The sequence below is a fragment of the Gigantopelta aegis genome, chromosome 4 (genome assembly GCF_016097555.1).
Source record: "Gigantopelta aegis isolate Gae_Host chromosome 4, Gae_host_genome, whole genome shotgun sequence".
In the NCBI taxonomy this organism is placed as follows: domain Eukaryota; kingdom Metazoa; phylum Mollusca; class Gastropoda; order Neomphalida; family Peltospiridae; genus Gigantopelta; species Gigantopelta aegis.
Genome location: NC_054702.1, coordinates 50,167,803 through 50,182,246, shown reverse-complemented (window position 1 = coordinate 50,182,246; position 14,444 = coordinate 50,167,803). Strand labels below are relative to the sequence as shown.

At 36.2% G+C, this 14,444-nt stretch overlaps 1 protein-coding gene across 2 annotated transcripts in view; it reads right to left on the bottom strand.

The window, feature by feature from the left end:
- LOC121370666 (inactive tyrosine-protein kinase 7-like) overlaps window positions 1–14,444 on the bottom strand; it is a 146,416-nt gene that overhangs the window by 14,948 nt on the left and 117,024 nt on the right. For both annotated transcript variants that reach the window (XM_041496053.1, XM_041496055.1), the window contains exons 7-10: window positions 7,882–8,011; window positions 1,401–1,567; window positions 1,003–1,142; window positions 36–183 (exon numbers count right to left, since the gene is read on the bottom strand). In XM_041496053.1, the coding sequence (XP_041351987.1) occupies window positions 36–183; window positions 1,003–1,142; window positions 1,401–1,567; window positions 7,882–8,011 (585 nt within the window). The remainder of the gene's footprint in view (window positions 1–35; window positions 184–1,002; window positions 1,143–1,400; window positions 1,568–7,881; window positions 8,012–14,444) is intronic.

The following is a 14,444-nucleotide window of genomic DNA, read 5'->3' as shown; positions in this document are numbered from 1 at the left end:
ATGATGACATAGAAAGCAGCAAGTATAAACCTTACTTGTTACTCTCAAGTAGGCTCGACTGGAATCCACCATGGGGTGACCTGTTGTGTTGGCAACACATGCATACTCTCCAGCATCACTCAACAGCACTGGTTCTATGTGCAGGACACCCGTTTCCAAATTCATACGGTGTCGAGACGAGCCCTGTAATACATCCAATAAATATTGTTCACTTTTATATGGGTCATATTCCAATATGACAGCAGTATCAGATCCATAATTTATGATTTAATATAAGACCCTGTAACATATTAATAAATAACGTTAACATTTATACATATAACCATGTGCATGTATAGGAAATTGTGCAAGGGGACTTTGTATTGTGGGAGAGTGAAGTTTTTAAAAATATATTTTAAAAAGAAGATTTGCATGGAGTAGGGGGAGGGGCGTGACCCCCAAAACCCATCCTGTACCTGGTAATATAATACAAGAATTCCTCAGAATAAAATATCTTGGCTAACAAATGTTTTTCCGCTAGACTAGCTGTGATGAACATCCATAGATGCAACTATAAACCAAGTTTCAGCTCACTGTGATGAACATCCATAGATGCAACTATAAACCAAGTTTCAGCTCACTGTGATGAACATCCATAGATGCAACTATAAACCAAGTTTCAGCTCACTGTGATGAACATCCATAGATGCAACTATAAACCAAGTTTCAGCTCAGTGTGATGAACATCCATAGATGCAACTATAAACCAAGTTTCAGCTCACTGTGATGAACATCCATAGATGCAACTATAAACCAAGTTTCACTGACCTAGGACTTATAGTTTGTGAGAAACTCATCTAAACGCAAAACTTTAAAGTTATGTAAAAGTTGATGCCATCGCTGTTGCTGCCACCTCCACTGGAAAGGTAAAGGCAAGACAATGACATCAATAAATACTGTTAACTTTTATACATGTCATTCATCATAATCCCTGTAAAAACTGTACTGTATTCTTACACTTACAATGTGGATGAAACTGTTATCTTTCAGCCACACAATGGTTGTAACTGGGTAGTAGGTGCCAACAACCTGACAACTGAACTCCACCTTCTCCCCTTCTTCTACTTCTTTAGGCTGTGGTGCTCTGCTGATAAAGGGTGGAACTGCAAAAAGAAATAATAATAATAATTCCAAAAAATTATGGAGGGAGAAACATGAACTGAAAAACACTATAATTTGTTACTATATTATATATACATGTATATAGTTTTTGAGAGAAAAAAACACTGTTTCAGTAATGGATTTAGTCAGTTTGTTTTTAAATCTATTTTATGACTGGGAACAATTTTTTTAATTTATTAACTATGTTACAAAACAAACAATATATTTGAAAGGTGATCATGTCCCAGCAGTAAAATTACCTGAAACTGTAATCCAGACTTTGTGTCGTTTTTCACCAGCAGTATTGTTAACAATAAATGTGTAATTGCCAGATTCAATCTCTTGTGGGTTTTCAAACACCAGCCGGTTGTCCTGGACATGTATTCGACCCGTATCACCAATCAGCATATCATTTCTATCTAGCCACCTGAAACAAAATAAAAAGGTTGGATTTACTATTGGTTGCTAAATTTCACATCGGTATATTACAGTTGCAATTCTAGAGTATTTAGAACATTATTTTACTATTACATTTTAAAATAGATCATGTAATTTTCTTTCCCTGTGCCTTGACACTGCAATTGTGAATTTTTATTATATAAAAGTTTATTAATATGCCATTCATTCCTGAAAATGAGGGAAGCCTTTTTACCATGGTTCAGTACAGTATTATAAACCATGGAAAGACAGTCACAAAACATATCCTTGGTATATCCAAAACCTTTAAAGGAACATTCCTGAGTTTGCTGCATTGTAAGATGTTTCCAACTAATAAAATATTTCTACGATTAAACTTACATATTAAATATATTTTTTTGTTTAGAATATCAATGTCTGTATATTCAATGTGTTTCTGGTCGAATTAATATTTGTAAGAAGTCCAATTTGGATTTTGTCTTCAAATAATTTCGTACATACAAAAAAAATGTATTTTAGGAAATAAAATTAAATTTAACCTAGTATTAACCATTTAATATACAGCCATTAATGTTTTATGCAGAAAAATATATTTGATATGTAATTACAATCGTTAAAAAGTCTGTTTGTCGATAACATCTTTAAAATTGCAGCAAACTTGGGAATGTCCCTTTAAAGTATGTGTCCCTGTACTGTTATGCAGAAATTACTGTTATTGTCTTGTGTTATTTTCTGCTGAGATGTTATCAGTGATGATGACTAGTTTTCTCTAAAATATTTAAATGATTTAAACTATAAAGAATATGTGCACATTTGGTTCAACTGGTTTAAGCTGCCATTGTTATTAAAAACCGGCCTCGGTGGCGTCGTGGTTAGGCCATCAGTCTACAGGATGGTAGGTACTGGGTTCAGATCCCAGTCGAGGCATGGGATTTTTAATCCAGATACCGACTCCAAACCCTGAGTGAGTGCTCCGCAAGGCTCAATGGGTAGGTGTAAACCACTTGCACCGACCAGTGATCCATAACTGGTTCAACAAAGGCCATGGTTTGTGCTATCCTGCCTGTGGGAAGCACAAATAAAAGATCTCTTGCTGCTAATAAGAAAGAGTAGCCCATGTAGTGGCGACAGCACGTTTCCTCTCAAAATCTGTGTAGTCCTTAACCATATGTCTGACGCCATATAACCGCAAATAAAATGTGTTGAGTGCATCGTTAAATAAACCATTTCTTTCTTGTTATTAAAATGGCTAAAACCTTATAAATATAAAAAAAAATTACTTCAAGTAGAAAAATAAAATGTTTTGATATATTTCATTGTCAAAGGAAAACTTGTTTTAAATGTGACGGTTTAAAATAATTTAAAGTTTAATGAAGAAATCAACTGTTTCATATAAAATGTTGGAATTCTCAACAACAAAAACCCAACTGAAAGGTTTATTATAAGTGCCTTTTCCATGTACATACCATGTGTAGTTAATGTTCAAAAACAAGATAACTGAAACATTACAGAATGTAGCTGTCTAGTTTGAAGACACAACTGCGAAATAAAATGTCTATTCTTCTTCAGCAAAAAAGTCACAAAATTTGGCACATTCTTGTTCTATGCAGACCTCTCAAACCAAATTGACAGCAGTACATGTTTTAGGTGCAAACATTTCTTTCAGGTTAGAAGACAAATAAAAAGCATTCAGAACAGACTGTCTTGTAACAGCCAAAAAACAATACTTTTGCTAGCCTACAGAATGAAGACAAGTGATTCCCACTGATAACATGTGACATATGTTTCCAGAGAGGAATGATTCCCATAGCCCAAATAGATGGAGGAATTAGGCCCTGCAGACTGGGTCCAGTAATGACTCCCTGTGGTACAAGAGTTTGGCTTTCTCAAACATGTGTGGTACGGTGTGTCTTAGCAGCTTTTATATATGTGGAATTTTACATGCAAAGACTGGCAAGGGAACAATTCACAACTGGGCATGCCATAAACAACAGATTCTTGCTGTGGTGATTTAAGGCCCTGTTGGTTAAATGCTTCACATATTGCTGCTTATCAATAAGTTTATGACGGCCACCGAACAAAGGACTATTCAGATAGATTTACATTACAGCGGCATGTACAGTGTTACTTTTGATTTGTTTTAAGTGACTTTATCTTGGAATAAAAATTCACTGGGAAAAAAAATCCAGGTAAATTTTGCAAGATTTTAAAAAGTAGTAGTACAGAAACATGTTTCAGATAGCACTAAAATCATTAATTCTGAAATACTCTGAACTATCCATAATTATCCAGCTACAAAATGTAAGACCATTATATAATTGTAAAACATTTCTGAGCTTAAGGTTACCAAACAATGTAAGCTAAAGCTATTCAGAGAAAGATATGAGGTACCAAAGTCTCCTGAGAGTGCTACCAGTTACAGAATCATAGCTAACAAACACAACTGTTACTCTGTTACTATCATGCAGACTGTTTTTGAGAGGTTCAATAGTTCCAGATGGTCAGTTTAATCCGAGTTATTAGTAATTGTTTTGAAAACAAATAACATTAAATTTAAAGCTTATAAAATAACTCCTATGCATTATAAGAGCAATTTTTCACTCTTTGGTGATTTGATTTACAAACTGAAGTCCACATTAAAAGTACAAAATGAAAGTTATTGTATAGCTTCTCCTTAAATCTCTTACTCATTCTAAAATTAGTTAAGGAAGAAATACATTTTGCCTGTCTTGCCCTTGTAGCTTTACATTAATCCTGCAGTCACCATTACCATAGTTCCGATACCTAATAACCGCTGATTAAACTATGTTCTGAGGTGTCAGTAAACAAACCTTCCTGTCCTTTCCTACCATCCACCCCACAGATAAAAAGATGAGTATTTTGCACAATTATACAGATGGACAGGGCAATTACAAGAATCCCTACCACTTCGCAGCAGGACCATGAACACAGCTCCAAGATGAAGGTGGTGTATTTTTGTGCTATGGAAGGAAACAAACATTTACAAAGGTTATGGAGATCAGTTCCCCATAGGCGAACTGCTGCAGCTTCACTTGGGTTTATGTCAATACAGTTGTGTTTGATTATACATAAGTAGCTGAAAATAATCTCACAAACATATGGTTTTTAACTCTCATAGTGTTATTGGTTTCATATCACCTCATGACTAAACTGTGTCAAACTGATGATGGTTTGCTTTCACATTACTGCTAAATGATATACATCTGTCAAGTCAAATATGGCATGTATTAAATGGGGGAAATGTGATGGATCTTATAATAAAATTTAACTGGGGAAAAAGTACATAGGTGATGTCAGGAATAATAATTTTACTGTAGACACTGGTAGAAATGATTTTGCACACGTTATTACTATATAATTCAGTTAAAAACTAGGCGGTGTTTGTGAGTTAGTACTGAAGTCTTCTACTTCAAGTGTAAATTTTCAACCAATCAAACTGCACAAACCCCTTCATAGTCCATTCCTTGACATGGTGAGGGGGTTTGTATGTCTCAGTGACCCAGAGAGCTATGCCAGCAGGAGCTTTGGCTGGACTGGTCAGTGGGTAGAGGCTAGACTGATATGGACTAAGGGTGAGGTAACCCTAACAGAAACCTCAAGTGCTGAAGTCAGAGGTATTGGGCCGCACGGCGCACTATAGGTAGCACTATACCAATTAATTTCCGGCTGGGTCGAAGTTCGAGGTGCACCGAACTTTTGATAGAGAAGTTAGTTAACACCACAAGTCCTGTGATTGGTTATAAATGTGAGTGTGTTGGTTGTAAAAAAAATTAGTTTCATCTGGGCTAAAAATGTATACAATTTTAATTCATCTAGTACCACTGTGTCAAGTAGCCTTGTGCTTGGAACATGTATGGGGTACATGTAAAAAAACAAGCACTAAACTTTTGTGCGAAACTAGGGGTGTTGTAAAAACATCTGGTTATACCGAAAATGAGCCATGAAAGGTACCATTTTCTGCAGTTAATACTTTGAGGTAGGGGTTGTAGTACTGATATTTATGGGTCATAGTTTGGTTGATATATTGCATATAGTGTTTTTAAACACAAACGTTAACATGGTCGCCTATGGGATTTGAATTGGTATAGTCCAACCTATAGCACATATTCAGTGCATAATAAAAAAGATTATGATTTGTGTCATTTAATTAAATTAAACTATACTATTTGATTAATTAGCCGTCACTGGGCCATGTAAGTTCACAATGACCTTGACCTTGACAATAATTACTGTACATGGCTCTCAATGGAGTTTGAATAAAAATTAGCACTGAGGAAAAGTTGGTTTTGGCCTATATTTACTATAAAGATTTGAATATTTTTATTTACATGGTGTTTGACTTGCCATATACAATTACTCTTAAATATGGTAATATATCTAGGCAATCTGAACTTAAGATTTTAATAGCAATTTATTTTTATATTAAAAATAACATGTGCCAATATTGGGTTAATGTCTTTAATTTCCATAAACATAGTTAATGTTTCATGTATGTACTTCTGAAAGCTTAACGTTTTAAAGACCTTGATTTTTATTGTCCTTTTGACATACTTATAGGGTGCTAAGTCATATTTTAGACAAATTTGTAGTTTTATGCACATAAAAAAATTAATTTGAAGAAAAACTTTACCAAAGCCATAATTAAATTTTTGGTCACTATTGTGCCTTCTGTTCTCATTTATACATAACAATAAGCTTGTTAAACATATCTTTAGGTCTCCAGATCAAATCTTTTTTAAAAATAATCACTTCGTTTACTCCCATGAAGTGCATTTTAAGTGTATACTAGATTTAGAACCAATTTTTCCAGATTTGATTATCTACCTTGGTGTAAGTTGATAATTTATTTTATTGTTAAAGCTGTATTATCCAATGTTAATAGCTAAATAATATGCTGGATTACAGATTGTAGGAATACATCCAATATACATATTGTATTTATCTGGATTAGAAAAAAATGCAATAAAATAGATGTTTGGGTAATTATGTCATTTAAAAACATGTTTTTTTAGTAATGAATCAAAAATAAATATGTGAAAGCTGCATGATAATTCCAAATATTACAAATATTTAAAACCTCCAACTACAGTAGGGTATACATAAAATATAGTCAGGAATATTGGTGGCTGCCAGTGGTTTTGATGGTCCATTTTTAAAATCTGCATAGCTGATGGATTTGAAATCCCCGCACATGGTAACTTGAAGACAGTCAGTATACAGGATTTCCCTCCAACAGTGATGTGCAGGACATGAAGTCATTACTTCATACAGATGCAGTCATGTTGATCTTTCCTTCCTCAGACATTGCATTTTTTTAATACTGATATTTCTTTGATGTGCCTATTAAGGTCTTCATAATCTACGGGTCAGTCAAGTACATGTGTTTCCATGGAATAGGTTTAAGGAGTTGATACTCTGAATATCCATGTTGTCTCTACACATATAGCTGAGAACACACACACATCTGACAGTAAATATCTTCAGGAGTATTATTATTTTTTAATTATTTTTTTCAAATATGACATATTGCATTTGTACAAAACTGTCCAAAATACATGTGCCTTGTGAGTGTACATTATATTAGGTTGCACTGTAGAAACAACAGTTTCAGTGAAGTTGTTAGTTTATGTTAGAAGACACCAGATCCTGGTTGTTATAAAAACACATGATTCGCCACCTTTTGAAACATGTATGTTATCAGTATAGGTAGAACTATACCAATTAATTTCCAGCTGGGTCGAAGTTTGAGGTGCACCAAACTTTTGATAGAGAAGTTAACACCACAAGTCCTGTGATTGGTTATAAATGTGAGTGTGTTGGTTGTAAAAAAAATTAGTTTCATCTGGGCTAAAAATGTATACAATTTTAATTCATCTAGTACCACTGTGTCAAGTAGCCTTGTGCTTGGAACATGTACGGGGTACATGTAAAAAACAAGTACTAAAATTTTGTGCGAAACTAGGGGTGTTGTAAAAACATCTGGTTATACCGAAAATGAGCCATGAAAGGTACCATTTTCTGCAGTTAATACTTTGAGGTAGGGGTTGTAGTACTGATATTTATGGGTCATAGTTTGGTTGATATATTGCATATAGTGTTTTTAAACACAACCGTTAACATGGTCACCTATGGGATTTGAATTGGTATAGTCCAACCTCTAACAGACCACAATACCATGCATGAACAGCTATTATGACTACAAACTGCACAAAGACAGATTTTATATGTTAAATTATGTGTTAAATATGTGACAACATGAGAATGCACCTACATGTATGTATACTGATATGAGTTAGGACTCACCTGAAAGATGGCTTTGGGTTGCCTTTGGGAGGAAAAACCTTGATTTCAAATGGTTCATGAACAGGTAGAACAATGGGAAAGTTGGATCTCAGTCTTGGTTCAAACGTGTCAGCTGTTATGTCATCAAGACCTGAAGAAAAAACCCCCACAAAATATAAAGTAAGACTATACTAAAACAATCACTTTGATATTCTATAGGTATAATCAGCTGTTACAGAACAATATATATGTATGTATAGGCCCATCTGAGTGAATTTTGGACTAGGAACAGGAGGATAATGTCCATATATATAAAAAAACCTGAAAACTGAAAACAGAAGATTGTAAACTACTTACAGGTTTAAATGGAACTTTGAAATCATGGTGGTCATGCTGCAGGCCATTTAAAACTAAAGTTTACTGGCCCTAATCACATTTAAGTAGACCTCTATTAAACTACTGCATGACTATATTGTACTTACAGGACAGTGTTATTTTAACAGTCACAATACAACACGTGAATAACCTAACCTGAATATGTTTTCTATTACATGTATTTTAACACTAAGGTATATTAAGTAAGGTGAGCATTTACAGTTACAGTTGATACCAATATGTCATCTGTCCGCTTGTTTCGTATATATGTTATGACATTTCTATTTAGAAAATATTCAGTAAAATACCCATTTTGTTATTTATGCCTCTTGATATATATACTCTTCAAAAAAACGAAACGCAAAAGGGTACAAATGGGTTATAACTCCGATTTTATGTTTCCTACCGGTTCATGCTTTGTGAATATAAGGTCATTGCATGTCCCAAACACATTCCCACGGTTACATTCGATAAAACGCAGCTACTGTACAATAAAGTTCCAAAATGTGAATATTCGCAAAAACGCAGCCACGTGCAAACCATGTCACCACTGCACGTGCGTTGTCTGCACGTGCAACATGAACACCGACAGTATAAAAGTGCAGGGTGTTCGCTTGCCTGGCCTCTGTATCTGGCCGACAGTTGACAATCCAGGACATGCCACGTCTCAGTGAACCGCAGAGAAACAATGCCATCGGCCGACTAGACGCAGGCGAATCCAGAACGGCCGTTGCCAGGGCATTCCATGTGTCCCCAAGCACCATCTCCAGACTGTGGGACCGTTAACAGCAACATGGATCAACACGTGACCTCCCTAGATCCGGTCGACCACGGGTCACTACCCCCGGGCAGGACCGCTACATCCGGGTACGCCACCTTCGGGAACAATTGACTACTGCCACCTCCACAGCCGCAGCAATACCAGGTTTGCACAGGATATCCGACCAGACCGTACGGAACCGCCTACGTGAGGTAGGAATTCGTGCCAGACGTCCAGTTCGAGGTGTCATATTAACACCACAACACCGTCGACTCCGACTGCAGTGGTGCCAGATTCATCGACAATGGCCTCAACTGCGATGGAGACAGGTGTGGTTCAGTGACGAGTCCCGATTTCTGCTCCGACGTCATGATGGAAGATGTCGCGTGTATAGGCGTCGTGGTGAACGTTATGCGGCAAACTGCGTGCAGGAAGTGGACAGATTCGGCGGGGGTAGTGTCATGGTGTGGGCAGCCATCTCACACACTGGCAGAACTGACCTGGTCCACGTGCAGGGCAACCTGAATGCACAGGGCTACATTGACCAGATCCTCCGGCCACACATCGTTCCAGTTATGGCCAACGCCAACGCAGTGTTCCAACATGACAACGCCAGGCCTCACAGCACGTCTCCCAACGGCTTTCCTACAGAACAACAACATTAATGTCCTTCCCTGGCCATCGATATCACCGGATTTGAACCCAATTGAGCATCTATGGGACGAGTTGGACCGACGCCTCCGACAGCGACAACCACAACCCCAGACCCTGCCCGAGCTGGCAGCAGCCTTGCAGGCCGAGTGGGCCACCATCCCCCGGGACGTCATCCGTACTCTGGTTGCTTCAATGGGCAGGCGGTGCCAGGCAGTTGTCAACACACGCGGAGGCCACACCCGGTATTGACTCCAGATGACCTTGACCTTGGTGGTGTGTCCTATCACTTACTCACAATGGACTAGAGTGAATTGTGAACAATCCTGCAACATTTGGTAATTATCGGACTCACCATTCAATAATTAAATCAATTCTCCAAATGTTACGACAATGTGGTTTTGCGTTTCTTCTTTTGAAGAGTATATTTTTTATGTTGTCAGAAAGAGTACATGTGTAAACATTTTGAAAACCTGTTTTTCTTATCCAAATAAACTATAACAAAACCCATCTTCCAGTGAATTTATTATATAATAACCATGTATTCACTGAATTCAACTTTACTTTGCATCTGACAATTTAGCAAAACCCTGATGTGAAGGCAAGATAGGATTTTAGTTTTTGTATTTCTAGGGTAACGCCAGAACACCATAAGGTTGACAGGTGGACATGATTTGCTGCAAGAGTCTATGACTGGGTGCTAAACTTTAAGAAAATTCTCAGAATTGCTGCACTCGGTCTGCAGACAGGTGTGGAAAATGAGTTCAAGTCTGAGAAACCAGTGACTACATGTTGCGAATGCTCGCTGGCGTGGGTCTCGCGAGTGTTTATTTATGTATTTCCTGATCAAAATACTTGTGCCGTCTTCTACAGATCAATTGTAACATTTTTTGCTCAAAAAACAACAAAACCTGCCGCTCTCATGTGTGTACTGGAATGGGAAGAAGGGCAAAACCTTAGATAACTATTTCCATGCACACTGCTTAAAAAGTCAAAGTAGTTGTAAATATTGTGCTCAAACCTGTTCTTAAATTCTCTTCATTCCATGTCAGCCAGAGATGTTTTCAAATAAAATAAATATTTTGTTCCAAATGCATGGAAGTTAAAAAAATATGTGACATGTGCAAATAGAATATACGTATTTCATGCCAGTGTCATACAGAATATGGACCATACCACAGGTGTCGAAAAATGCCAGCAACGTGGGGGTGAGGGGCAGTTATATATAAAATTTCCTTTTAATGCAGATTAGCATGCATAGGTGTCAGTTATATATAAAATTGTATTTCAATGGGTGGTGGAGCATGAATAAATGTTTCTTGACACTCCAGCACAAAAATACACCACGGTGGAGTGGGAGCAATGCATATAGTCTTCAGTTGGAAGACGTGCCCTCCTCCCTGACTTCCAATACACATAGAAAGAGGACTTACTTTGTTGAATTTCATTCTGTGTAGAATAAGGAAAGGAAAAGATTGTGTAACACAGCTTAACACAGCTTAACACAGTGGCTATTAGATGTTATCTGGTGTTTTGCAACACTTGTTCAGTGTTAACGCACATAATGTGTATTTTAAAAATGTTTCTCACAAAACCATTGTTGATTTTTTGTGTACAAATCTGAATGATGCATACCACAGATGCATACTGCATACTGCATACCAAAACGTAACTACCATACTTCTGTCTTGAAAGGCAACTTGGAAGAACACAGGGAAACTGTCATCAGTAGCAAAACAGAACAGGTGATCATGTTGGAGCCCACATACCAAGCGTGTGGTATGTACAAATATAATCTTTATAATTGTGAGGAAAATAATAATGGCAGTGTTTGCACTGCAGAGAACAGGTGGTAGAGTTAACCACTGCACAGGAGGTAAACACAAGCTGTGTTAAGCTTGTGTTAATCTGTCAGTAAGTGCCACCAAAAGTATAACATGCAATTGATGGACACCGTTTATATAACAACCACCTGTATATAATGACTACATGCATGAGATATCATTTTTCTTCTAACACAAATGTAAGTGTTCCATAACTGTAATGTCAAGGAACATGGTATGTGCTATGTTCAGTCTGGGAAAAAAGATCCCTTGCAAATACTTGTAGTCAATAATGTAAAACATCTACATGTGTATGTGGTGACAGCAGGTTTCTCCTCTTATGCCCTAAACCAAATGATACCATATATATTAAGACATACATCTAATACATACACCCGATTAAACATATCTGTGGTGAATCAAGTATTTTCACTGTTTTCAAAGCTATACAAAGACAAAAGTTAAATGTACCATGCAGTAAAACTTCTTTGTCAAATATATAATGAAGGAATAACATTTTCACTTGATTTTGACAGAACATACATGTATTACGTTAAAACTAATAAATATGTTCACAGTTTCTTCTGATAAAAACATTGTATTAATAACAAATTCACTGATAATATGTTTTGTTAAAATGTATTGTTCTTATGTTTATTTATTAAATAAATTTAATTTTTTTAATTTCAGCAGTAATACAAATTGGGTTTTTTCTGTTATTTTTATAAAATTAACCTACCTTATCTCCCCTAGAAAGAATTAATGAAATGTAACAAAGTAACTTGTACTAGTTTATTTCATTAACATTACATAGGTGAACAAATAAACAAACAAAAAAAGTGGATTTTACAATGAATATCACCGTTTTGTTTTTAATTTTTCAAGGTGATATCAACTATCAACTAGACAATATATGACCTTGAAAGGTGAAAACAGACAGGTGTTATTAAACAAGATTTCTAGATGTGTAGCTGTGCACATCTTGCTAGCTCCTACATTTGTATGTCTAGCTCCAATTTACATTTGTTAATTGGACATTAATGTTTGTGCATATCGCAGTAGCCAAATAATTATGAGGTCCAGACTGTTTAATTGGTGCAGCATGCAATCAGATCAGTGCATGTGGCTACCTCTGCAAAACAGCCACCTATCTTAATGGGCCATTTTATTCTCCCACTTCATCTAATACAAGACTAATTGACACATATTAAGCAGCCAACTGTCTTAAGGACTTGCTTTAATAGTCTCTCAAATCAGATAATAATCTATAAATGGTCTGCACTGCAGCAAACTGCTGTTAAGGGAAAATGAAAGGAATGTTTATTTAAGAACTATTCAGCACATTTTTAAAGTATGGTGTATTACATACAATTACTGCAACAGATGGTCTGCTGAGAGTTCCCACTGTCACCACATAGAACACTTCGACAGAAGACATACAATGGATATTGTGTATGTACATATTTCCTACACTGGACATTCAAAACCAGTTGATTGGAACAATTAATAAAGTATTAATTTTTATACTTACAGTATATACATATAATGTCAGACAAATGATTAAGGGTCACACAGAAAATGACAGGAAAGCTGCTGCTACTCAATAGCTAGGCTACTCTTTTCAGTTAGCAGCAAGAGGTCTTTTATATGCACCAACCCACAGAAAGGATAGTGCATACCATGCATAGACTTTGTTACACCAGTTTTTAACAAGAAATAGTCTAATGCATTCATAGAGCCAACTAATGGGGATTGACTGCTTTATCTTTGGGCTACACCCTGCCCCTATTCTAAATGGTGCCAAATGGGATGATGGATGGGTGATGGGGGAATCAGAGGGGTCAATTAGTATCAAACACAAATTCAAATTTGTAGGTTTTGAGCATTTTTAAGTTTGGTCCTTATTTTCAAAGTAATGATACTGACATACCATAGTTTATTTTCATGTGACTTTTAAAACTACTTTTGGCCATAGACATCAACATGTGAGAGTGGCCCATGTCTATCTGAACCTCCAAGATAGCCTAATTGGAGATGGCAATCTTCTTGCAGTCTACATTACTGTAGTTATCAGTGTAAGATTACAGTAGTATATGATTAAAAGACTTCTATCAGATCCAGCTCATTTTAAAATCCTCCAATACTGTCAGATCAGGTTAACTGGGCCCTTCAGCATTGTGAAGAATCAATAGCAACCAGTGATACCACCAACTTGTTAGGTCAAGCAAGTCAGAAAATGAAAATTTCATTTGTTTTGATGGATAGCATTCCAATTAAACCTATGCTACAGCAGTCATTTGTAATTTACATTACCAATGCGGGCATGTGATAGTGGCATAGAGATCTATTGATCTGTAAGTGTTTTGCAGAAAGAAAATCCCAGAGCTGTCCATCATGTAAACAAGTAATGAATTGGCCAGATGACAAGCAATCAAACTGGGATGAATCCCTGTAATTCTTTACTTTGTGTGCAATGAAAAAAACACCAACATGAAATGCACTTCCATGTAGAGAATCATCTGCCAAGATTGACAAATGAATTTCTAATAAAACGGATCTGTCAAGCCTGACAAATGGATTCATAAATAAAAATCTAAATGCTAGTATTCATGAACAAAAATAAAATTTCATTACATTCATGTTTTTTTATACTGACAAAGGTTGTTTTTTTCTCTCTTCCATTTCCATATTATATTATTAAAAACAGAATGCAGAACAAAAAACAAAACAAAAACCCCCAACTTACAAACAAAATTAAATTAGGCCCTACTTTAAAATTACCTGGTACATTAAAAAGCAAAACAAAGGACAACAGGACAACCTGAATACACAGAGTTGAGGACTTTACTAGCAAGATGAACACAACACTGTTTTGATAAAAGATACTAACTGGAGTAAATTCTGACTTAATCACATCAGCCAATCAAATATCAATACTGTGCTAGCAATTTTTCATTATCAATAGACTTCTCCGT